We start from the raw sequence: 24,439 nt of genomic DNA, 5'->3' as shown, positions 1-24,439 counted from the left end.
AGGATTTTGATACAAGCTACAACTGAAGTCCCAGTCACATTTCCCACATTTGTAAAGTGGCGGCAAGAGTTCTCCTGGGCAGTTCAAAGTGTATGAGTTTTTCACATGAGATAATTAGAAAAGGAAAAAATGTTTTGATAGGTTTAACTAAAATATTTTGAAAGATGGAAATAACAACAACCCCAAGAAAATATCCCAAAATTTTCAAATTCAAATTTATTTAAAAAATTGACATTAACTCTTATTTATTTTCTGGAATTGCTGTGTAAACAGATTGGCAAATCTTCTCTCAAAAAAAAAGCAATAAAACTGGACAAAATTGTCAAAAAACAAGCATTTAAAGTGTTTGGAAATTGATCAGAGAGGATACAAAAAATTCAAAAGCATGTATTCAAGAAAATCTACTAGGTGCCAGCACCCTGGCTGAGTGGTTAAGTTCATGCACTCCACTTCAGCAGCCCACATTTTCACTGGTTCAAATCCTGGGCGCAGACATGGCACCACTCATTAAGCCATGCTGAGGTGGCATCCCACATGCCACAACTAGAAGGACCAAAAACTAAAAATATGCAACTATGTACCAAGGGGCTTTTGGGAGAAAAAAGAAAGAAAATCTTAAAAAAAAAAAGAAAGAAAGAAAGAAAATCTACTCAATCTCAGTAAGTGGGAGCCTTTGACATTTAAGCGAAAGGCTGTTTCTGCCTCCTTTCCCCCAGATCCATGTTGCTTAGGTTCTGTTCTGGGTGGGTGGTTGAGACAGGCATGAGGACTAGCAGCTCTCATCTCCTCTGACACCAGCTCCATGCTGCATAAATTCTATCCCAGGGTGCGGCAGTCTGCTACCACAGAGTAGGGCAGGTTGTCAGGACAGAAACAGCCCAAGGGAACTGACGTTATTTGGGGCACAGCATAAAAAAAAGCCATGCCCAGGGCACTGTCAAAAACAATAGCAATTCCAGTGGCTAATAATCAGGAAAGACAAGCAACTCACAATACTAGTAGGGGCAAACAAAACAGCAGACTAGCCAGAAATTAAACAGGGAGATCTAAGGAAAGAAATGGCCAAGAAACCTTGCTAGGATCACACTCAACGCTAGTGGTCCAGAAGGTCATGTCCATGAGCAAGGCTGCATCTTCTCAGGAGAGACCAGAGAGGGTACTGTGAGCTACTAGTCCCTGACTGAATGTGGGGCAGATTTTAAACTCCCCAAACACTGAAGGATTCCCCAAGCCTCACACAGATCAAACCACAGAGGGTGGGATTCTTACTGGCTCCAGGAATTTAAGCACAATCACTGACTGACTTCTAACCTAGGCTGACCTGCTGACCCAGAGTGACCCCTAGGAATTCAAGCTTAAAAATAAAAACAAGGAGAGGAGTGACTGCTAATGAGGATAGGATATCTTTCTTGAGATGATGATGATGTTCTAAAGTTAGGTAGTGGTGAACGTACTAAAACCCACAATATACTTTAAACTGTACATTTTAAGAAAATTAAAAAGTAAAAACACGGAAATGAAACTGAGCAGTAACATCAGAGGCTGTACACTACAGAATAGAACAGACTTCACAGAGCTAGTCCAGCCAAGTCACTAAAATAAACAAAAACAAGCCCCAGGAGGAAGAGGAAATCAGAATCCAGAGTTGCTACAATATATTATCCGAAATGCCCTGTTTTCAACAGCAAAAAAATAATGAAACATACAAAGAAACAGGGAAAAAAGAAGCAATAGAAACTGCCTTTGAGGGGGGCCCAAATGATGAACCAAACAAAGACTTCAAAGTGGTATTATAAATGTATTCAAAGAACTAAAGAAAACTGTCTAAAGAATTTAAAGAAAGTATGATAACAATTATTGACAATTAGAGAATATCAATAAAGAGATAGAAGTTTAAAAATAAAGAAGCAAATGGAAATTCTGGAATTCAAAAGTACAATAATTGAAATGAAAAAATTACTAGTGGAGCTCAACAGCAGATTTGAGCTGACAGAAAAGAGAATAGACAAACTTGAATATAGACCAATAGAGATGATCCAATCAGAAGAAGAGAAAGAAAGAGAAATAAAGAAAAATTAACAGAGGACACTCAGAAACGCATTAGGACACATCAAGTGACCCTATAGAAATACATATATAATGGAAGTACCAGAAGGAGAGGGGAATGAGAATGTGGCAGAAAAAATATCTGTATAAATAATAGCTGAAAACCTCCCAAATTTGATGAAAAATATTAATTTATACATCCGAAAAGCTCAACAAACTCCAAATAGAATAAACTTAAAACTATTGAAAACCAAAGACAATTTTGACAGCAGCAATAGAAAAATGACTAACATACAAGGGAAAAACAATAAGATTAACAGCTGACTTCTCGTCAGTACGATGGAGGCCAGAGGGCAGTGGAATGGTGTATTTAATGTACTGAAAGAAAGAGAATGTCAACCAAGAATTCCACAAGAATTCTGTATCAGAAAAACTACCCTTCAAAAGCAAAGGAGAAAGTAAGGCATTCCAAGATAAAAACTGAGATAATTTGTTGCTGTCCAATATGCCTTACAAGAAATAATAAAGGAAATGTGACACCAGACGGTAATTAAATCCACATAGAGAAACAAAGGGCAGCAGTAAGGTAATTATATAGGCAACTATAAAAGACAGTATAATTACTATTTTTTATCCTTTCTTTTGAATTTAAAAAACAATAGCAAAAAAAGTCATTATAAAACTGCATTGTTGGACTTATATGCAGATGTAATATATATAACAGCACAAAGGAGTGAGAAGAGAGTGAAGCTCCATGAAGCAAAACAATGACACAAGCTAGTAACTCAAAGCCATAGAGAGAAATGAAGAGTACTGGAAATGTTAAATAAGTAGGTTAATGTAAAACAACTCTCTATTTTTTTTCTTTTTTTGCTGCTTTAAGAGACATAAGATTATATAAAGCAATAACACTGTCTTATTAGGTTGATAACATAGATGTAATATATATGACAATAATAGCATAAAGCAGGAGAGGAAATGGATCCATACTGGAGTAAAATTTCTGTATTTTACTGGAATTGTTAGTATTAATCTGAGGTAGCTGCTGATAAATTAAGATTACACTGTAATCCCTAAAGCAACCACTAAGAAAACAATTCAAAAAATATAGTTAAAAAATAATCATTTGACTATAAATCCCCAAATGTGTCCATCTTCACTTCATCACATAACTCCTAATCTTTCAACTCTCCTTGAAAGGCTGGCATTATATAGAGTACCCAAAGAGAAGAGAAAAATGACATGGTCACCACACATAAACCACGCTTAGATGGATTTTCCAAAAGTAGTTTCATCCTACTTCAACAGGAAACCCACTCCAGAACTTACCCATCTTCTTGATGTACCAGTTCTTTCCACCTTGAGACCCATTCCAGTAAAGGGCCCCCACCGAGCTCACCAAGGCCATGACCAAGAGGATGCCAAACAACACCAGGATCTGGACATTGGTCACTTTCTCAACATTTGATCTCTTGAGAGGTGCTTTGGTGGAATTCTGCACAATAGCATTTAAAATCAGTAAGGGTCACAGAACAGACTTGGGGACAACAAGTGGGGAGAAAGGGAGGTAAGTTAACTAAAATCAACAAACAAAAAGTAAAAGATTATATTTTTTTGCCAAATAACCAACGAAATTAAAAAGTGTACCACTAAAAAACACTGTACTCCTGAATCAACACGGCTAGTTTTAAGTAAAGAAGACAGAAGACATACTGTACCATTTTAAAGAACACATTTCAACTCCACATGATTCAATCTGGATGTAAGATTCCATTTTAGCATAAAATTAGCTACTTTTACTATCTTTGACCACAAGTTCTAAATCATTTAAGTCCAGTTTAAAAGAAATCAAGATGTTGCTAATTCAAGAGAAAGTTAAAGATCCTATATATCATAAAAATCTAGAGAGAATCTTCAAATAACACAGCTCTCCAATTAATATACAAAGAGATATTTTTGAAGTACATATTTTCCCTCCAGCAGCTCAAAATTTGAGGAAAAAAGACACACACACACACAAACACATACACATCAATAATGCAAAATAGAACATCAACAGGTGTCAAAATAAATGGATGGACAAAAGGTGTGTGTGGAAAACAGTGAACAAGAAACAAGCAGGAAAACTCAGGAAAGCTCTAGTGGTCAGGAGAAATCTGGATGGAGTCCTAAATCGTGAACAGAATGTAGACAGGAAGGTAAAACAAAAGCAGAAACACAGCCTCGCCATCTATAAATGTGCATGGCCTGCTGTCTCACTGCTAGTGGGAAAGCCAGTCTACCGGGAGCAGAGGCCAGCGCTGGGAAGTGAGTTCAGAAAGATTCATTAAATCCACATTCAAGGACCACTGCACATCAGGCAGAAAATTTGGGACTACATCCCTCGGCAGTGGAAAAGTCAACAGAACTGTTTGCACTAGACAGTTATGCACCTGAAGTTAATTTATTAAAAATTTTCCAACGGCATTTGTGGTGAGCAGAAAAATGGTCCCTCAGTGATGCCCATGTCCCAATACCTGGACCCTATGAATATGTTACTTTATGTGGTAAAAGGGACTTTGCAGCTGTGATTAAATGAAGGACATTAACTTGGGGAGGTTACCTTGGACTATCTAAGCGGGCCTAATTTAATCATATGGGTCCTTAAAAGCAGAAAAAGAAGAGATCTTTTCCTGGCTACAGGCAAAGGGGGATGTGACAGCAGAAGAATGGTAAAGGGATGCAACGCTGCTGGCTTGGAAGATGGAGGAAGCGGGTCATGAGCCAAGGAATTCGGGTACCTCTAGAAGGCTGGGAAAGGCAAGGAACAGATTCTCCTCTAGAGCCTCCTGGAGTGTTCCAGAAAGGAATGCTGCCCTGCCAACACCTTGATATGGGTGAGACCTATACCAAACTTGTGACCTACAGAACTGCAACATTAACAAATCGCCTTGTTTTAAGCCACTAGGTGTAGTCGTTACGGCAGCAACAGGAAACTAATACAGCCACACAGCCGATGATGATAATGCATTCCTGGAGGTGACCAGAGCCTGGGCTAAATCAGAAGCCAGGAAGTGGATGGGGCGGAGGGACAGGAGCTTCAGTCTGCAGGCCTCCTCCCACAACGCACGAGCCTTGTCTCCTTGGAGTCAACACTGATCTGCAAGACCAGGTGATCTGAAAACTTGCAAGGCACTAACTAGCCGTAAAAATCGCGCCTCGTACCAAACTCAAGGCGGCATTCTCCCTCACTATTCTCAATCTATCTGACCATGAACAGAGCGAGGATGAAAATGTCTTTGAAAATAAGAATACAAATAAAGTCACAATGTGAAAATACAACCAACATGAAAATGGGAAGCAATTCATTCCTAAGTTCCATAAAGAAGGTCATACCACAACATCGCTGAAATTGGCTGAATTCTATCACCAAACCCAGAAATACCACTATCAAGCCCAACGCTTTCTGTGAGGTGGGGAGTTAGGGAAGCGCTATACTGGCGATTTTGAAAAGTTAACTGCTTTAAGCATCCAAACAGCACAGCAGCATTTTCCTTTAGAAACTCTCTTCTCCCTTTCACTTTAGCTCTCTAAATTATTTGTTCTTTATAGACTTTTAAAAAAATTCCTCCAGAATCTAAAAGGAAATCTATTAGTAAAGGCTGACCTATCATCCATCTAACGCTATCTAAAGGTTGATGGGGATGACACATCACCTCTGGTCTCATGGCAGAGCCAACGGACCAGTTCCAAGACTGCCTATACCAATCTTTTAAAAAGTAAAGATGATCTTATCATTTTTAATAAACATTCACGGGAGGCACACGCAGAAAAAAATTATAATTAACATCATTCCTATCACTCTATTATTTTATTGACTTCTGATCTTTTCCAGTGGTGAACTGGACTCCTGGCCAGTTAACAGCATTAGAAAAAGTTATCCTTCATCCAACACAAGAGCCCAAACCTCAGGCTTCAACACATGCACTTTGAGGGAGCCAGCTCTGCGCACTCGCTCCCAACCCTGGGACGTGTCCACTTGTAACGATGAGCTTGTAATGTTACATTCTGACCAGCATTGTACGTTCTTCTACACAATTCTTAGAAAACACTGCTCCTTCTGAGTAATGGAGTTCTTAGCTGAAACAGGCCAAAATGTCAGAATTTGAAAAAGCTTATATTTGATCTGAATTTTACACATTTTATTCTCTCCTAAGAAAGCAGTCAGTAGAGTGCTAGTTAGAACACGGACTCGGAAGCCAGACTGCCTCGGTTTGAAGCCCAGCTCTCCCTCTCCGTGGGCGTGTAGCTTCGATAACTTACGTAGACACTCTGTGCTTCAGGGTCCTCATCTAGAAAATGGGGACAATAATAGTATCTTCCTCACAGGGCTACTGTGAGGAATAAATGAGTTAATACATGCAAAATGCTGAGAACAATGCATGGGACACTAAGTATTTGCTGTAATTAATGTGATAATATCTCTCTTTACCGTTAAATCAACCAACGGAAATAGGAGACATGGAAATATTTTTATGTGTAACTACACTAAATATGAAACAAGGGAACTTTGAAGAGTAGAAGGCGTTGAGGTGAGAGTTTAAAAAACAAAAACAAAAAAGTGGAACCCTAAAGCAATGGCGTTTCCTGTCTGTGGTCAAGGAGCACAAGTACACACAAAAAATATTATTTCACAAACAGGATGGCTTCCAGCTACGTGTGTTATATTATATTCCTTTTGAAAGCTCATTATTTTTACTTGTTGTTTCAGCCCTAAAGGCACGGTGACTCCAGCACAGGTGTTTCTGGGGCTTTCCATTATTCTGTACTCAAACAGTCAACATGTCATACGCCTTGAAAAGAGGTTTATCCCATCCAGGGCAGGGAAAAGTGCCTATTGCACTCACGAGATGCAAACTTCCCGCGGTAGCTTAGTGCACACCCTACTCACTGAAGAGATGAGGGATCATTTTTAAGCGTAACTTAATTATCTCCTACGCCTTAGCCACAAAGCAGTATTACTAATGTGCGTTCTAGAAAAACAGCATTACACCCTGAAAAAACAACCAGTGTACAAGGCATCTTGGAGAGTGATTACATTTGTAATATGCACAATCTGAAAACCAGCCTTGGGGCCCCGCCCAAATTTGAGCAAGCTCCTTGTGATCTCTTTGTCACTTCATCACAAAAACAGAAGTGATCTGTGGTTAGCGGAGCTCCAAAAGTGCGCAGCAGTGGCTACTGGCTGCGGACTGGGGAAGTGAGAGGCTACCGACGAGGTGGCAGAGCACTAAACTACTCGCCAGGATCAAACCTTCACGTACAGGCTGCTCAGAACCAACACACTTGAACCGTTATAATCAGCGCTTACGAATGGGTGAGGACCTGGCAGGAAGGATGGATCAGGCATATCTCAGATATGCTGAATGATCTTCATCCACCCAAGAGCTGCCTCTCAGCATCTGCCAACTATTTATTTTTTTAGCTGCCATGGATGCCCACACACACACCACATCCCCTCTGTAACCATTGCACCACACTTGGGCCCTACCATTCCAGGACAAAACTTCCCTGTGTCCTCTGCCTCCTTCAGGAGCTCTTCTCTCACTCCTTGCCTTACCCAGCCAAGGACACTCCTTCCCTGAAATCTCTTCAAGCAAAGGGTGCTGGTACAGACTCGCATCCCTCAGAGTCTAAAGATGGTATAACTGAATGTATACGCAGGACGCCATAATATTTCTGACACTTTATTTTTCTAACGCCATGTTAAAAAATCACTTGTAAAGTTCATGCCATTTGGCAACGCTACCTTCTGCCTCTTCCCTCTGAAAGTCCACCAACCTCTCAGTCGCTCCCCCTCACTTTCTGAAGATAAGCAGCTGGCTTATGGCATCTGTCTCTACCCCAGCCTCGCCATGATCCCGTATTCAAATCACAGCACTGACCCATTGAATGCCCGAGTCTCTCAGTCTTTCACTTCTTGACGTCGAATAGCCTCCAACAGCTCTATCTTTAGCCTCCTACTCCCATGTTCACTCTGGGTCTCTCCACTCTGCAACCCTCCACCCCAGAAACTCAAAGACAAGCACCTTACACACTGATCAATCAGTCACTCAGCAACTCCAACAATTTTCTTCAACTTCAATGAGCCTCTCAACTCTTCTAATCCTCCCTATCTCTCTTCCCTGTCTCCACTGCGTTACCCAGCTGGTGTGGCCATTGGAGGCCATCACTTTATCTGTTCTAATAAATATTTAACTCTCTCCTACATCACTTGGCCTCAAACAGTGGACCAACAAAATAGCGCCCCTTCTCCAATTCCACATCTAAAATGTGCTTCTTAATATCATTCTTAGTATCTAGTCAAGTGACACCCACAAACCTGGGTTGGTTGACTCTTTCACATACACTCACAGCACTCTGTAACAACACATACTACAATTCTCTCTCTACTTTGTAATTCACTATTACTCCTTAGTCTACATGGCTCCAGAGGGTAAGACTGGGCCTTTCACTATTGTAGACATACAGCCTAGCACAAGACATGGCGCACGGTGGCCACTAAATATTTTTTAATTAAAAAATACAGCCAAATATGTGCTTTAGAAGTTACAGAAAATGGCAGATAAGCTGAAAAGCCAATTCTTATTAATAGCAACCATTAGCAAAATAAGATGCCAAGTGATACCACAGAAACGTAAGAAATGACACATAAGGACACTGGTTTATGCAGAATTTCAAAGTTTCCTGGCAAAATAAGTCATAACATAAATGTGAGCTGTAAATTCACAAACAATAATTTAAAAATTAACAGGTAGAAAGAGCAAAATCACTTTAATATATTTTCTCTGGTATATGATATGAAGAATAAACATGAGTTCAAAAACAACTGCTTTTAAATTGTCTCGAGTTCAGTTAAATAAGACAATTTACTGCAAAATCCTAATTAATGAGGTGAGGAGGAAAAGTAGAGAAAGGAAATAAGGAAGTTAGAAGAATCCCCCTTGAGTCCAGAAGATAAAATCGGTTAGAACAGATTTTCCCCCTAAATCTGGAAAACAAAGACCATGGATATTTCAGGCAAGAAGTAACAAATATCTGATACAATAACAGAAATCCAGAAGAAACGACTTAAGGAACCAAAATAAAGGCACTTCCTTTCCAAATTTAAGTTCATAGACAAAATTGAGCTTCCTAAATGCAGCATCTGCATTTTCCACCCTCTACTCCATAAAAACAGAAAAAAAGAAGCCTAAAATCAGCATTGTTTTTCAGCAGAGAAATGTTTTACCTGCATGAGTTTGGTGTCGTGTCCAGTATAAACAACTATGCCAAAGACCCACTGAGTGTTCCTAAGCTGTGTACCTCTTAATAAGATCTGGTCAGGCCCAAGGGAAACAGGGCTAAAAATAAGAAACAACATTTATATTTAATGACAGTCTGACAGACGAGCATGAGCTTCCCCTTAAACATACACCCACAAGAAATCAAATGTTTCCTTTAGTCAAATTTGAACTATTTTACTGGTAACAGGGGCAATAAAAGTTACCACTGGCTTAATCTACCCAAAAACGACCCATAAAAAAGCTTTACCTTATCCACTCACCACTACAGAAAAAGGTAGTTTTTTTCCTATGAAACATTAGAAGGAACTGTGTCTTTTATAACCCTGTATGAAACTCAACACCCAAAAAGGAAATTGCTAAAATAACCAGAAGTTTATTGATTTGGGAAACCCAGTTTATTTTATAGACTATTACAAGAAAATAAAAGCAATAAAGCTATATCACAGTTGTCAAAGATGATTTAATGATTAAATAAAAGCCTGATCGATAATTTAGAAATTCAAAATGGGGAGCCGACAGCATGGCTCTGCGTACTACATGAAAACCAAGAAAGCAGCCATGCTTAGTCGTCACAGCTATTTTGGGTCAATTCCCATGACCAGGTCCTTCCCTTTGGGTCTGTTCAAAATACAAAGCTGGGAAGCACGGGTACGAAGCATGCAGAGTAAAGACGGGCAGAAGACAGAACTGCACCCCAACATAATGACAAAAGTGACTCTCAAACAATAAAACAAATGCCAAGAGGACAAAGACGACAGAATATGGACAACAGGGCAGTGACTATAATAAAGGAAGACTAATTGTTGTCCCTTTCATTCAACTTTCTAAAAACAAATGCTACTTAGAAGAATGCTGGCCAAAAAAAAGATGTTTCTCTAATAAATATATTAGCTTTTATACACCTCGGATACCTCTCTTCTGCTTTTCTGGACAATTTTATGCAGCCAAAACCAACTGTCCTCCCGGGTAGATAATACACACAGAAAGAACAGGCCAGTTCTGTGAACCTCAATAACCCTCGGGCTATTTTCTCGTCGAAAATCAGTTCTTTCTTAAATTTAATGGAGGGTTTAAATTGACTGAAATACTATTTTGAGGAAAGCTCAGTCTCTCATATCTAAGCCAAACATACAGAAGTATGCTTTAAAATATTATGAAACCAGAAAACAAACTGACATTTTCCAAAGCTCCAGTAATCCTTAGTCACATTAAAAAAACAAACAAACAAAACACTTAAGAGAATGGAAAACGATACCTTTCCCCATCTAAGTGCAGGTTTCCTGTGAAGTCATAGAGGTGGCGGTTGGGCCCTTCACACTCTACGGTCCCAGACAACTTCATCAGTACTTCCCTCGTTTGCATGTTGGCGGTGTGACTCAAACTCTAAAACGTTAAACCCAAAGAGGACACTGAACACAACCTTCCGGGTTTAGGGAAGACATTCCGCGTCTCCAGTGTTAATCAAAAGGAACTAACGAATCAATTAAAATGGAGTAACTTGGGGGGGGGGGAGGCGCTAAATCAAACCACCAGCCCCCTAAGATAGACTTTACAGGCAGCGTTTGCCACAGCAGCCTAATGCAAAAGTTTCAGAAAAATTCAATGAAGCAGCAAGTTAAGATTCCACCACTGTGCTGGAAACATCCACGTTCAAGCATTAACACACTCAAACACCTTACAGAAAGCAGACTATTAGCTGCACTCTGACACAGGTCATAAACATCAAGTATCCCTTTCAAACAGGATGATACGTAGGCCCAGTAACTCTTCTTTAAACAGAAAAAAATGTCTAAATCGAATACAGAAGGTAGAAAAGATATCTGGACAGAATTATCAAATTCAACTTTATGCAGCAGAAAATGTGTCAAAATGCTTAAAATTGTTGTTATATTAAAGACTATTCTTCATTCTAGCATTAAAATACATGGTAAGAATAGCTTTATTTAAGGCTTGTAAATTTTATATCTAACACAATACTCTCTAGAATTAGAATCTCAATTAAAAGAACAATGTAAAGTAAGGTACCCAGAGTTCGTCCACTGCCTCTGTCCACTGCAGAGGCTGTCCTTTCCACCATGCAGCTCGACCTAGCTGAGGAGATCCCTTCCAACCTGCACTAACAGGCACAGAGCTCAGTAAGATATAAATTAAGGCGTGGTACCCTTCGTGACCCATACACAGATGAAGCCCACTTCTCCTGGCTCCGCTCTCACTCTCAAGGAGTTCCCTTCATAATAAAAGGCGTGTTCTTCCCACAGATTCTATTAGGGTTAAGGCATAACTTTTTGTGGCAGAAGATTTTTTCTCTAGAAAACTCACTGACTGATACATGTGGGGAGCAGATTTGCAATTTGGGCCTCCATAACAACACAAGTCATAAAAGGTGACTTTACCTGACGTATTTTAAGGTTCGTCTCCCCATCTAGATTAGCTGTTTCGACATAACACATTGCCTGAGGTTCACTACGGAGAGAGGAAAAAAAACAGCCAAAGTTTAGTAAGGGCCTCGCCATAAATTCATAGCTCATAAAGTCTACTATGGAAACTACTTCTGCTGATCGGCCCTTCAAAATAGTGTTATAAACCACTTCAGTACTAGTAATTGATTAGAAAGACAAACACTCATCTTTGGGGTGCAACACCAATACAACGTTGTCTGCCCAGTGACCCGCCCTGTTGGCCCCACAACATGGCTGCTCGACCTCCAGTAGACAGAAATAACTGAGGATGACTGAGAAGGGGAGAGGTGGGTTATGGGAAATGCATGACGTCCCCGCTGAGACCCAACCCCTGCGTGTAGGTGCCCCTCAAAGTCTGATGCTTGGCCTGCTCCTGACCAAGAGAGCCGCCCTAGGCACGGCACATATAAACACGTCTTTTGAGGAAAACTACAGCCAGAGGCATTGAGGAATCAAGGCACGGGCTCAGCAAGACTTCTTCCCTGTACCTTGTACTATGTCAACAGGCAACTTTTTAATCAAAACACTTAATTTTAAGGACAGAAAACTCAGGGGATAAAAATAAGCACAGCAGATATTATATTCCTACTTCTAATCTTCGCTTTAGGTAGAATAGTTAGTATGTGAGAGATTGGATGGTGCAACCCACTGGCTAAGCTAAGATAGCACTATCTTTATTGGCTATGCGGCCTTGGCAAGCTGTTTAATCTCTCCGTGTCTCTCTTTTCTCATGTACAAAGTAAGGACATCAGAGGTTGTTGACAAGATTAAGTGAGATCATGTACTCAGCAGGCTGCTTGGCACAAAGCACAGACTCAAACACTAATGAGCATCCTGAAAACACGATGTCAGCTCACAAACAATCCCAATTAAATCCAGGTTTTCAGAGGGTCACAACCAAAACTCATATCCCAAACTATCAAGCGATCCACATCTTACTATTTCTAAGAGTCTCTCTGTTACCAATCGGTGGGGACAAACATGAATCCTACTCTGTGTAAATATTGGTGCTTTTCCCCCTCTATGGGCCTGGGATGGTCCTTTTTTAAAACCTTTTATCTCCAGCAGAAAATTCATGCTAAGGCTTAAAATCTAATGTGTGATCAAACCCAATAAAAGAAACACTGTCTGCAGTCAAAGAAGATGCAAACAGTGTGAGCACCTATGATTCCCAACAGCATGTAAATGTAGGAAATTCTAGTCTTAACATCGTATAATTTAATCTTGAACTGAGGAATAGAAGTTTATCTTATCCTAATTTTAGCATTCCTTCTTTGATATGTGCTTTCATGTGTCAAGCCAAGGAAAAGTCAAGGGCTGCACTGTCCGTTATTTACGCTGCTTAGTGGCTGGTCCCTTTCCAGCACAAAACTACCTGGAAAACACAGCAATGACACTTGGGCAGGCAGGGGGCAAACTGCGGACGAATGAAGAGGAAACACCCTCTGCAGGTCATGTCTGTGCTGAGAAAATGCCCGTGGTTCTCTGAACAGCTAGTAAAGGGAGGCACTGAGTTCTGCGGGGAAGGCTGCTGGCTGGATCCAGCAGGAGACGGGCTCTGTCATCTCAGATATGCCGCAACCCGGATGTTACTGAATGCATCCCTCCGCTGCTCTTGAATGTTTCCCATAAATGAGGAACAGCCCAGAAAAGCCCTGAGACTAAGAATCAAAAAATGTATAAGAGTCCAGAAAAAGTACAAATGAATGAATGGTAGAAAGAAAACTTAGGGTTAAGGCAGGAAAAGGCAAATGACAAGTCATGGAAGGGAAGGCTGGAAAGAGAAGGATGGTGACCAGAGGGTGGAGCGGAAAGGACGGCTTGAGATTTCTGCAGCCACCATGTAATATTTTATTGTTCTTAACATGTATTTCAAAAATTGTGCCCACGAGCACACCTGACCTTGAGGATAGCAGGACCATGTCTGCTGGAAGATACTGCCCATTGACAACCTTCACAATGTCTCCCACCGTCACCTAGAAAACCAGGGAGAAGGACAGAGAAGCGTGAAGGAAAAGAAAGCACAAATGGTGATAAAGGTGGCTAAATATTTAAACAACAAATTACTATACACCTATGCCATGAAGTTTAAGAGCAAGAAGCTCGAGTTATTTTCCTTAACAAGAAGAAAAGGAAAATTTTTCAACACAAACAAATAGTAATATTGCCTTTTTGCAATGATGCTTAGCAAAAAAACAAAAAAAGAAAAGGAGAGGGAGAAAAGAGATGAGTCAGAACCACCAGCAAGGTCTCGTTTTCTTACCACGCTTCGTCCACTTACAAACACGTGAACATTTCCACAGCTGCGCGGGAGGGCAGAACGCACGGCAGGAGCCAGCCTGGCCGCCTGGGTTCAGATCCCCGGCTCGACTCCCTACCAGCTGTGTGTACCCTGAGCAGGTTATGTAAACTCTGTGCCTCAGTTTTCTCATCTACATGATGAGGTTGACGGCACATATTTCATGGGTCATTGTGAGGACCAACTGAGCTAATGCATGTAAATTTTCTCCATTTCACAAATGGGGAAACTGGAGCTCAAAGTGAAATAACTGATCAAGGTCACACAGCCAGTGAATGTTCGAACCAGGATTCAAAACCGGCCACCTGCCTGGAGGGCCAGAGGTTTGACTGAAAGGTAATACTAGATGCACCCATGAACAGGGCATCTAACGGGTCCCCAGGAACACCACTTAACCCAGCGATTCGTACAGCCTCAGGAAAAGGCCAGAAAGAATCATGGCCAAAGTCAGAGACCTCCTTGGGAAACGGACTCCATGGGACAGAACACCCCGAGCCAAGGAAGCAGGCCCGCGTCTGCAGAACACGAGCAGCACAGCGAGAGTCCGTCGATCCTTTAACTACATCCCAGAAGCACCGGCTGGATGGAACGGCGGCTCTCAGGGCAGGCAGGCCTAGGCTCGAATCCCAGCTTCTCTGGGCTCCCGGCAGGCTCTTCGCCTCTCTAAGCGCCAGTGTCATCACTTGTAAAATGGGGAAGTGCCACCAGTGACCTTTTGGGGGTGATGCAGTGATTAAGGAAGTACACACAAGCACCTGGCAAGACACAGGCACGTGTTACGTATTGGCCTCCACCAGCATGAACAGGCACCATGAGTGTGAAAGTCAAGGATGGCAGGATTCTCTGATGGCACAAGAAGTAAGGCCATTCCTAGTGCACAAACAATTTCAAAATTCAAAACGGGCACTACGTTTCCTGTTTCCTAGCGTAACCCACGTTAGCACTCTCTCAGAAGTCAAGAATACTTGTGGAAAACTACTGGATCCTACGAGCTAGAAGAATGGCCCTGGCGGGCGCCTATATTTAATTTTTTATTAGTAAAAAGGAGAGTTTACCAAAATGTGTGCTACTAGTATTTGAACCACTTATCAAAGTGTGTGGGGCAGTCTAAGGAACTAGGCTCAATGTCAGGAAAGGTGTAAAAGTTAAATTCCAGAACCCCCGTACCTGTGCAGTTAGTGTTCGATTCAAAGGCAAAAGAAAGGCATATAGTTAAAGTATATTCCATAACAAAGAGAAGCCAAGAACAGACGCTCCAGAGCTATTTGAACAACCATCAGGACAAAAGCAAGGAACGCTTATGAAAATTGAAAATGTTTTTTAAATAAAAAAATATTTTATGTGAATAATTTAATTACGTAGAAAACAAGCAATTAAAAAAACTAGAAAGGAAAATTAGTCATGTTTTCAAAAGAAAAAAGGCAGTGGATTTTTTTTTAAGTCAAAGTGGGAGGACAAGAGAAATTACAGCTTTCACCCGTCTTTATTATCTAAATAAAGAGTATATTTCAGTAACAAAGTACTGAGAAGTTTCATGCATATGAGAAACTTACTTGAATTTTGTTTGAAATGGTTTCTATTTGATATTCTTATGCACAGTTGTCTCTTCACACACTACCTAGAGCAAGAATTCTTAAGGGGGAAAGAGCCCCCTAGACCCCTGAATCCACTAGAGCCTCAGAGGATTTCTGAGCCATCTTAGTTTGGAAGAATAAGCTCAAAGCTCCTCTCAGAGTTAACCAAAGCTGTCAACATCCGCCCAAGACCTGCCTCTCAGCATCCGCCAACTATCCAGCTACAGCCCGGGGGGAGGCTGACTCGAGCTTCAGCGTTTCAGATTAGAGTTTTATGGCTTTGGGAACCTTAAAGATGCCATTTCCACCTCGCCTGACACCTCTGGCCTGTGTTATCACTGCCCTCTCATCACCTGGCCTCTGCCATAGCTCATCCTCACTCTGAGCAGTTCTGCAGACGTGCCTGGCTTTTCCAGACATCTTAGAGTTCCACTCGGTTACCTCTGTCTTGAACAGCATTTCCCTCTTAAACTGGTTACCTCCTGTGTGTCCTTCCAGAGAACTCTATAGCATCCTGACCCGAATAGGTGGGTCTAGACTAGTTGCCCCTCCCAGATGTTCCCAGGGCGCCTGAAGCATGCCCCTGCACAGAGCTCAGCCCCTGCACTGCATTCTGTTTAGCTGCCTGTCACTTCCACTACACCAGTATGATCCCTGGACCAGCCCCATCGGCCTCACCTGGGAACCCATTAAAAATACAAAGTCTAGGACTCCAGCCTACAATTACTGAATCAGAAAGTCTGAGAGTGGCCCCAGCACTCTGTGCTGTACCAGGCCTGCAGGGGACCAGGATGCCCAGTGAAGTCTGAGAACCTCTGTGGCAAACTCCTTAAGAGCAGGGGCCTTGCTTTATGCTAACTGGCACCCCCAGGCCTAGCAGTCTCTGGTACATGCTAAGAGCTGCATTTAAATAAGCAAACAAAATGCACTTTTAACTGAAATAAAAATGCACGTGGCAAAGCATATAACAAGTGTTCGGTTTGCTGTTTTTCCCATCCGAATGTGTTTAGGAAACAGTACTGAGCTTTAGGAGTCTGAGGCCATCAACTCCTGGACCCAGAATTCAGAGATCATCTCTCCACTTTCTGCTGTTTCAAGTACTGTCAATCCAAATCCTTATCATTTTCCACTCCACCCAGTATTAATGACTTTCTGGGGACAGAGGTGGTAATAGGAACCGTAGAGAAACAGAAGTCATTCCTCAGAGCCATGGGAATCCTTGAGTTCCTATAGCATTGGGAGTATTTCCACCCAGAGTGAAGTCAAGAATTTCCAAACACTTGACCAAGAAGCACCACACTTCCAAAGGAGAGCGAGGTCCATTAATATTTGCAGTACAGGACACTTCTGGATTGATACCAAGGTTAAGGTGCTATCACAAAACACTATCAAGGGGCTTGATGGTTCTCCTATAACAAAGCAAAAACAAAACTAAAACTAAAATGAGGGCTGCAGTTACCACGCCACGGGCATTGTGCACACTTAAAAGATCACAGAGACATTTTAAAACATTGCTTATTACATGTTTAACAAGAGAAACTGCTGTAAGTTACCCTTCTAAAACATAGTTTTCTTTTGAAATCATGTTAATCAGCTTTGAATCCTGGATTAAAGAGATTCTTCTCCAAAAAACATCTTGTGACCATTAGGAAGGTCCAGCTAAAACAGAGATTCCCTTAAAAAGCTAATTTTTTTAGATATGAAATACCCAGATGGCATTCTTCTAGATTTTCTATTCATCACTATAAACAACAAAAGCCCGTCACCTCAAGCCCCCCAGACCTCATGCTCCCAGGAGGGAGGCAAAGCCCTCTTGCGGTCATCAGGGTCTCAACCACCCGCCTCGGGGTCCAAACGGGGTGGCTTCACCCCTGCCCCACCACCGTATATGTAACGGTAACCACAACCCAAACTCTGCCCATCAAAAACATCAGAAGTGAGAATCTCAATAGTTAAAAAAAAATCTTTAAAACATTGAATTTAGGTTAAGAGAACAACAGAAGATCAGGGAAAATATTTCTTTAATTGAATTTAGGAACTAGAAAATGCTTTGAGATTTCAGAAATACCCATGAGGAGCAACGAATTTCACCACTCTGAACTGCCACAGTGAGCATCTTCCAGAAGATGCAGAGATCAGAGTGAACAGGCCCCAGGGCCAAGCGAGCCACACAGGAAAACCCCACACGTGAACCCGACAGAAAAGGAGACGACGTCCGTCCACACAAACTGTACACTGCAATCAATGCTAGCAATTAACTACAACTGTCCCAACCAAGACCTTCTGGCATATCTTTAAAATTAGTTTTTACCTCTTTCCACATAATGGTATGCCACATACCATTTCTCAACACTGAAAAAGAAAAAAAAAACAATGGATCAGTTAATACCTGTGATAATCGAAATAAAATCAGCTTTCCAAAATCCAAAACGTTCCTTTTAAATTCCACTTATTAATTCCAACATAACACACTCTTACACCTTTATGTCTAACACGGCCATTCCCCAAAATGGAGCTCCAATCTATGCACCTATGCACCATATACGTTAATGTATACACACAAATAAAGATGCATGCATACAAGTTAAATCTATTCATATTTATCAAGGAGAAAAAAAAATCACCTTACTGTTACAAGATTTCCCCAAACATACACATACACACACACACATCCTTAACAACACAGAGCTAATATTCTAGAAATCAATATAATATACGTAGATAGAGAGAGGTAGGGGGCAATTATAAACCAAGGATATGAATGCTTTGATTTTTTATGAACATAAAATATGTCCAGTTCCTGAAAATTACAACCTGTTCTAAAATTCTAAAATACACAAATTCTGTTCAAATCCTAATTAGCAGGGTCCTCCATTTTGTTGGCTTTGTCTGTCATTTTGCTATTTCTTTAAAATATTTTATAAATCATTTCCCCAATTTATCTCAATATCATTAACTACTTATTTAAAATTCCTTAAATGCAGGTCTTACTCTTAAGTTTTCTAAAGGAAAAAGTGACTCAGCCTGGAATCTTACCTATCGTTTTCTTTTTGTTAACTGCATTGTCTGCCTTATGTCGCTTCTGTTATAGAAAGAAAAAAAGTTCTTAGATTCAAGAGTTCCAAATGAATAACTGAAACAGCAAACAGTAAGATCAGGAGAAAGTAGGGGCAAGGAAACCACGCAGCATCAGTGCTAAAGCTCTAGGACTCAGTTCAGCGGTTTGCGGTCCCGACCGCTCCTAAGTTTAGGGACTAACGCAGTAAACGTAGGTGTGGTCTACCTCGGCCCAAAGGATTACATTTGGTAATTTTAGTTCTAGCAGTGAACAAGCACTCTGAAGTATGAAACTTCTCACTCCTCCCTTGCTTTAGATCAGATTAAAAGAATTATTCAGAAAGATGAACCCAACAACAAACAATTAAATTCATTTTATTGATAAAGAACTTTTGGGGCAAAGTACCTTTGCTTTGATTTGTATTGCATTAGTTGTTTACCTATTCCCAGAAAAATGTACATAGGTGTTTGAGAGAGCGTGTGTGAGTGTGAGAGAGAGAGAGGAAGGAGGAGAGGGAGAGAAAGAGCACAGAGAAAGGGAAGAGCCTGAAAAGAGGACAGAGAGAAATAGGCAAGAGAGAGTATGAACGTGGTTGTGGCTGATGAACTTGGAGATACACTGAGAAATGTGTGAGGAGGAAGGAGATGCTTGTAAATTTACCTCAAGCACAGTCAGCACAACGCTGCTATACCAGACAGCAATACAATCCTCCCTTTGCTACCCAAATTAGCAGCTGTAAAGGAGGATGTAAGGAACATCAGTGACAAAAATCAAAGGGACTCCACGGACCCAACAACAGAATCAACAGTTTGCACTAGTCCTGTGTCACAGTCCAGGAATTTATGATACTGCGTACACAGGTTCCCTCCCCAGAAATATCATCCTGAACCTTGAGAAGCCAGTTAGGCTACAGACCAATTCTCTGTCTTAAAAAACCCAGAGCAACAAATACGTTATAAGTTATATTCAGTACAACGTTTTTATTATCCGAAAGCAACACTTACAAAATCTTCCACAATCTCTTTGATGCCTGCGATTGTTAAAATAATGATCAATGGCACCAGGGTGGTATATCTTCCTGTTGGAGATACATCGGGAATTTGCTGCAAGATAAGAGACCAAAAGAAGAAAGTTGGCAAATTAAAATCTTCTCCATGAAAAAGAAAATACAGCACTCACCCCTCATTCCTTTGCAGATCTGTTCCATTTGTGTTACACCAAAATAATTATCTTATTTTAAAAACGAAGTATTTTAGTATTTAGTATTTAAGTATTTTACCTATTTTTAAAACTCTATTCAACATTGTTACGTGTTTGAAACAGAAAAAAGGGTAAAAGTACAACCCTGGAGCCATTTTTCAATGCCTCTTTTGGTACCTGCAATTGCCCTTAAGGCCAAGCCTAAAGAGCTCTGCAGAGATCATGTTTGTTCCCGCGAACGGTTACTGGACGCAGGAAGCAAATTACATTCAAGTATTATGACACTTGTTCAGTTAAGTGACCTTTTACCAAAATTTCACTTTGCGTGTATTTAAGGTTATAAATTTTAAGTAACTTTTTACAAAACATTACCTGTAATAAGGCAATGAAGAGGAAGAAGGCATTAGCAGCTCTTCTAATCTGCTCGTACAAGAATCGAGGTAGAAATGTCAGCACGCTGTACTTGGCCGTACTACAGGAGCAGAGAGAATACTAACGTCAGTGATAGACGTAAACTCGAAAACACAAGAAAACAAAAAGTTTCAAAAATTTTACAAGCAATTTTAAAAACAAAATGTTTCGAAACTCAGGACAAGAAAATTGCTGTGCTGGCACCCTCGTAGGAAGCTTCATTTTGTAAAAGGACACACCTGATAAGAAAATCTTCTAACACGATCTTCATTTTCAAACTTTGTCAAGCATGTGTTCACAGTTTACAAACTTTGATTTCACACAGTGTATACAGAAAAATTTACCCACCTTCTAGAGGCTACGTGCTACGAACACAGTAAGCAAATAAAGGATGTTAAAGGAAGATACGTTTCAAGGATCACAAAACAGAAAAAGGTACATGTTCCAAGTACAGTAAGTACGATACAAACACTGAAACAAAGAGTGAGCAGAAGCATCACTCGAGCACGCACACAAGAAAGGAGGAATTATTATTCCAGAACTTGTGACACACCACAATTCTTATTACAAATCCACTGATTCAATGTAGAAATGTGACTCCATAAAACGCCCTGGGTCACAGGCGTGTGAATAACGTTCACCGTGTCCCTTTGGAAACGCCCGCAGATGCTTTATGCTCAACCACACCTAAACAAACTTCACGCCTTCCACACAACCTTTATTTGGCCACCTTTGCTCATACTTCTGCTTCCACCTGAGGCATCCTCTCCCCTCCACACTGTCTCTCCACGACTGAACCATCCTTCCCATCTCACCCTCCCATCCAACCTTCTGTCTTCCAGGAAGTCTGGTCACATTCACAAAGACTCTTCTTCCCCCAAACCCACAGTAGGACGTTTACACCTACACTACCTAGTCTCTGCTTTACTTTATATTATATTTCTTTATCTAGCGCCAGAATAGATTCCGGGAACAGTAAGAATGTTTACTTCAACTTCACACATTCCTGGACCATAGCAGATAATCAGCGAACAATGAATAATCCCAAGGCATAAACTGAGAACCTGAAGGGGTAAAATGAACCACACCTCCCCTCCTTTGTCTGCTCAAAGGCTTATCCATAAAAGTACCTGCTCAACTCCTAGCTCACCTTCTGAAGGCATGACTCTGAGCCAAATCTGAATTGAAATATATTCTAGCAAGATTATCTAGCAGGTTTCAAATATACAACCAATTAGAATCACCAAAATAGAAGAGCAGAGGGCTCTGGAGACAGAACACTAGAGGCATATGTACCGTGGTAAGACACGACAGCAACCAATCCTAGAATGACGAAATAAAAAAACCAGCTGACAACTCAAAAATATAGCAGCCTGAGGTCATCAGACGGAGCAGGAAATAGCCCCATGGACCATTTACTGGCACTGCCTCAGAGAGATCATCCCCACGGTACAACAGCCTAAGGTTTCACAGTACACAATGTCTAGTCATCTCCACAGATAGAATTATTTTTAGCCTTCTTCTACTTAAGATATTGTGATATTGTGATTTTTAATAAGAAATATATATATATATATATTCGGTCTTCATCGCCATTTCTGGCACAGAGCTCCTAAAACCTTGGAATTTCCCAAGTGATGAGAGCATAAAGGTAACTTTTGTTATATTAATGAGCTAACTTCTGGACAGCCCCCGGGGAACCTCAGGATGGGGGCTGGTTGCCAGGGAACCAACCATGTGACTGGAGGGTTGGAACTTTCAGATCCATCCCTGACATCTGGGGAGGAGGCCTGAGGTTGAACTGATCACCAACAGCCCATGATTCAATCAATCATACACATGTAATAAAGGTCCAGAAAAACCCAAAAGGAGAGGGCTCAGAGAGCTTCTGGGTTGATGAACACATGGAGACTTGGGAAGGGTGGCACAGCCAGAGAGGGCATGGCATCTCTGCGCCCTTTCCCACATAGCCTGCCCGCTGCAGCTCTTCCACGTGGATGTTCTTGTGATATCCTTTTTATAATAAACTGGTGATCTAGTTCGAAATGTTTCTTGGAATTCTGTGAGCGGCTCTAGAAAACTTATTGAAAACAAGGAGGGAGTAGTTGGAACCTCCAATCTACAGCCTGTCGGTCAGAAGCACAGGTGAGAACTGGCCTTGCAAATGGCCAGTTTGGGGGTGGTGGAGGGTGGGTCTTGTAGTGCTGAGCCTTCAACCTGTGGGATCTGATGCATCCCTAGGTAGCCAGGGTCAGAATTGAGTTGAATTGTAGGACACCCAGCTGGTATCAGAGAATTATTTGGTAACGTGGGGAAACTCCCATACACACCCCCAACACACTGGAATTGGTGATGAGCATCAGAATCTTTAGGTACTAAACATGTATATGACAAATTACATGAAAACCACTTTTAAAACAGTTCAAAGAATCTGACACTTGAAGGAGTATCAGTGAATTAGCTGGAAAATTTGCTTAGATGGAGCCCCTATTCATTTGTGTAGCCCTATAAGGGTACTGGGGCCCAGGGTGGCCCACTCCAAAACATCCCACAATGGCATATTGATTATTTTGAATTAACATTTGTTTTGACCCTCCTTTCTCTGTTCCCCCTGAAAGCAGAAAATAAATATCCCATGTGAAAGGTATCCTCCCCCATACCAGGAAATAGAAACATCCTTATCACCAAAGCTATGGGATTCAGGGCTGAGAAGCCCATACAGGCATATCTCATTTTATCATGCTTTGCTTTACTGTACTTTGCAGACACTGCATTTTCTACAAGACCCTCCACCAGCAAAAAGATTATCACTTGCTGAAGGCTCAGATGATGGTTAGAATTTTTTAGCAATAAAGTATTTTTTAATTAAGGTATGTATATTGTTTTCTTAGACATAAGGCTATTGCACATTTAATGGACTACAGCATAGTATAAACATAACGTTTATATGCACTGGGAAACCAAAGCATTTGTGTGACCCACTTTACTGCGACGTTCAGTTTATTGCACTGTCTGGAACCAAACCTGTAATATCTCTGAGGTACGCCTGTATAAACAAACCTTGTTACTTTTACTATTTACCACCTCAAGCCTAAATTCTACTTAAATTCCTCACTAATTACATACCCCAAACCTAAGTTTCTTTATCTTGTCAATTCCTCATGAATTTATTGTTTCTTTGTGTAAAAGATATATAATCTGCCTGCTTTGTTCACTCTCTAAGCATTATTTTTTAATGATGATCTCCCATACATACCTATTAAATTGGGTTTTTTTTCTCCCATTAATCTGGTCTTGTGTCAATTTTTATTATTAGTTCAGCCATAAGAACTCAAGAGGGGTGGGGGGGGGAGCATTTCCCCTCCCTGACAGTTTTAGAGAGGCAGCCAGGAGAACCCACCAACTGAAAAACTGCTTTCTGCCGGGTCTACAGAAGGTTAAGAGATGCCATCTGACAGAAGCTGGCAAAAAAGTAAGTATTTCTTACTACGTCAGCCTCCCAGATTTCTACCTGTGGGATCCAGTGAAGATGAAAGTGGTATGAATCTTTTTTTCTCTCTAAATTTAGATTAGCAGGAGAAATTTGTCAGACTAGTCTCTTGGGCAAAAGTGATTCTGGTAAAGATTTGGCATGAGTGCTCTTGTTTTCTGTTGATCCCATTCGTCCCACAGATGGTCATTGTTTTCTTTTGTCTCCACCAGCTGGAGGATGAACACGCATCTGGGGGTCAGCCCACTAGGCTGCAGACCCGAGCTCAGGGAATCTAAAAACAGTGGGTAAACTTTTGGCTTGATAAGTCAGCCTATTCTGTTAAAAAGGAGGGAGGAATATGTGATTCCCTGTGTTTTGGTATGGCCATTTAAAAACAGGGCCCTCACAGTTCCCACCCTCACTGTCTTTGGCTAGCTCTGGGAGTGAATGCTTTGGATGTCATGAGGGCTGCATCCTTTGCACTCTCGTTTGGGGACGCCACTTGCATCCATGGTTAAGCCATAAAAAAGCTTATTGGTCTGAGTCACTATTAAGATCCTACTCGTCAATGGCCAGATGATAGATCCTTTGAGTT

General features: G+C 41.1%; 1 protein-coding gene across 11 annotated transcripts in view; it reads right to left on the bottom strand.

Moving 5' to 3' along the window:
• The window catches only part of ATP8A2 (ATPase phospholipid transporting 8A2), a 591,936-nt gene that overhangs the window by 421,017 nt on the left and 146,480 nt on the right, over nt 1-24,439 (bottom strand). For all 11 annotated transcript variants that reach the window (XM_070578675.1, XM_070578681.1, XM_070578680.1 and 8 more), the window contains exons 3-11: nt 20,334-20,433; nt 19,766-19,864; nt 18,740-18,785; nt 18,015-18,055; nt 13,733-13,806; nt 11,765-11,834; nt 10,627-10,754; nt 9,317-9,428; nt 3,376-3,541 (exon numbers count right to left, since the gene is read on the bottom strand). In XM_070578675.1, coding sequence (XP_070434776.1) covers nt 3,376-3,541; nt 9,317-9,428; nt 10,627-10,754; nt 11,765-11,834; nt 13,733-13,806; nt 18,015-18,055; nt 18,740-18,785; nt 19,766-19,864; nt 20,334-20,433 — 836 coding nt within the window. The remainder of the gene's footprint in view (nt 1-3,375; nt 3,542-9,316; nt 9,429-10,626; nt 10,755-11,764; nt 11,835-13,732; nt 13,807-18,014; nt 18,056-18,739; nt 18,786-19,765; nt 19,865-20,333; nt 20,434-24,439) is intronic.

This window comes from Equus przewalskii, chromosome 16 (assembly GCF_037783145.1).
Source record: "Equus przewalskii isolate Varuska chromosome 16, EquPr2, whole genome shotgun sequence".
Taxonomy (NCBI): Eukaryota; Metazoa; Chordata; class Mammalia; order Perissodactyla; family Equidae; genus Equus; species Equus przewalskii.
The sequence above is the reverse complement of the archived record's forward strand: the minus strand, read 5'-3'. Positions and strand labels throughout refer to the sequence as shown.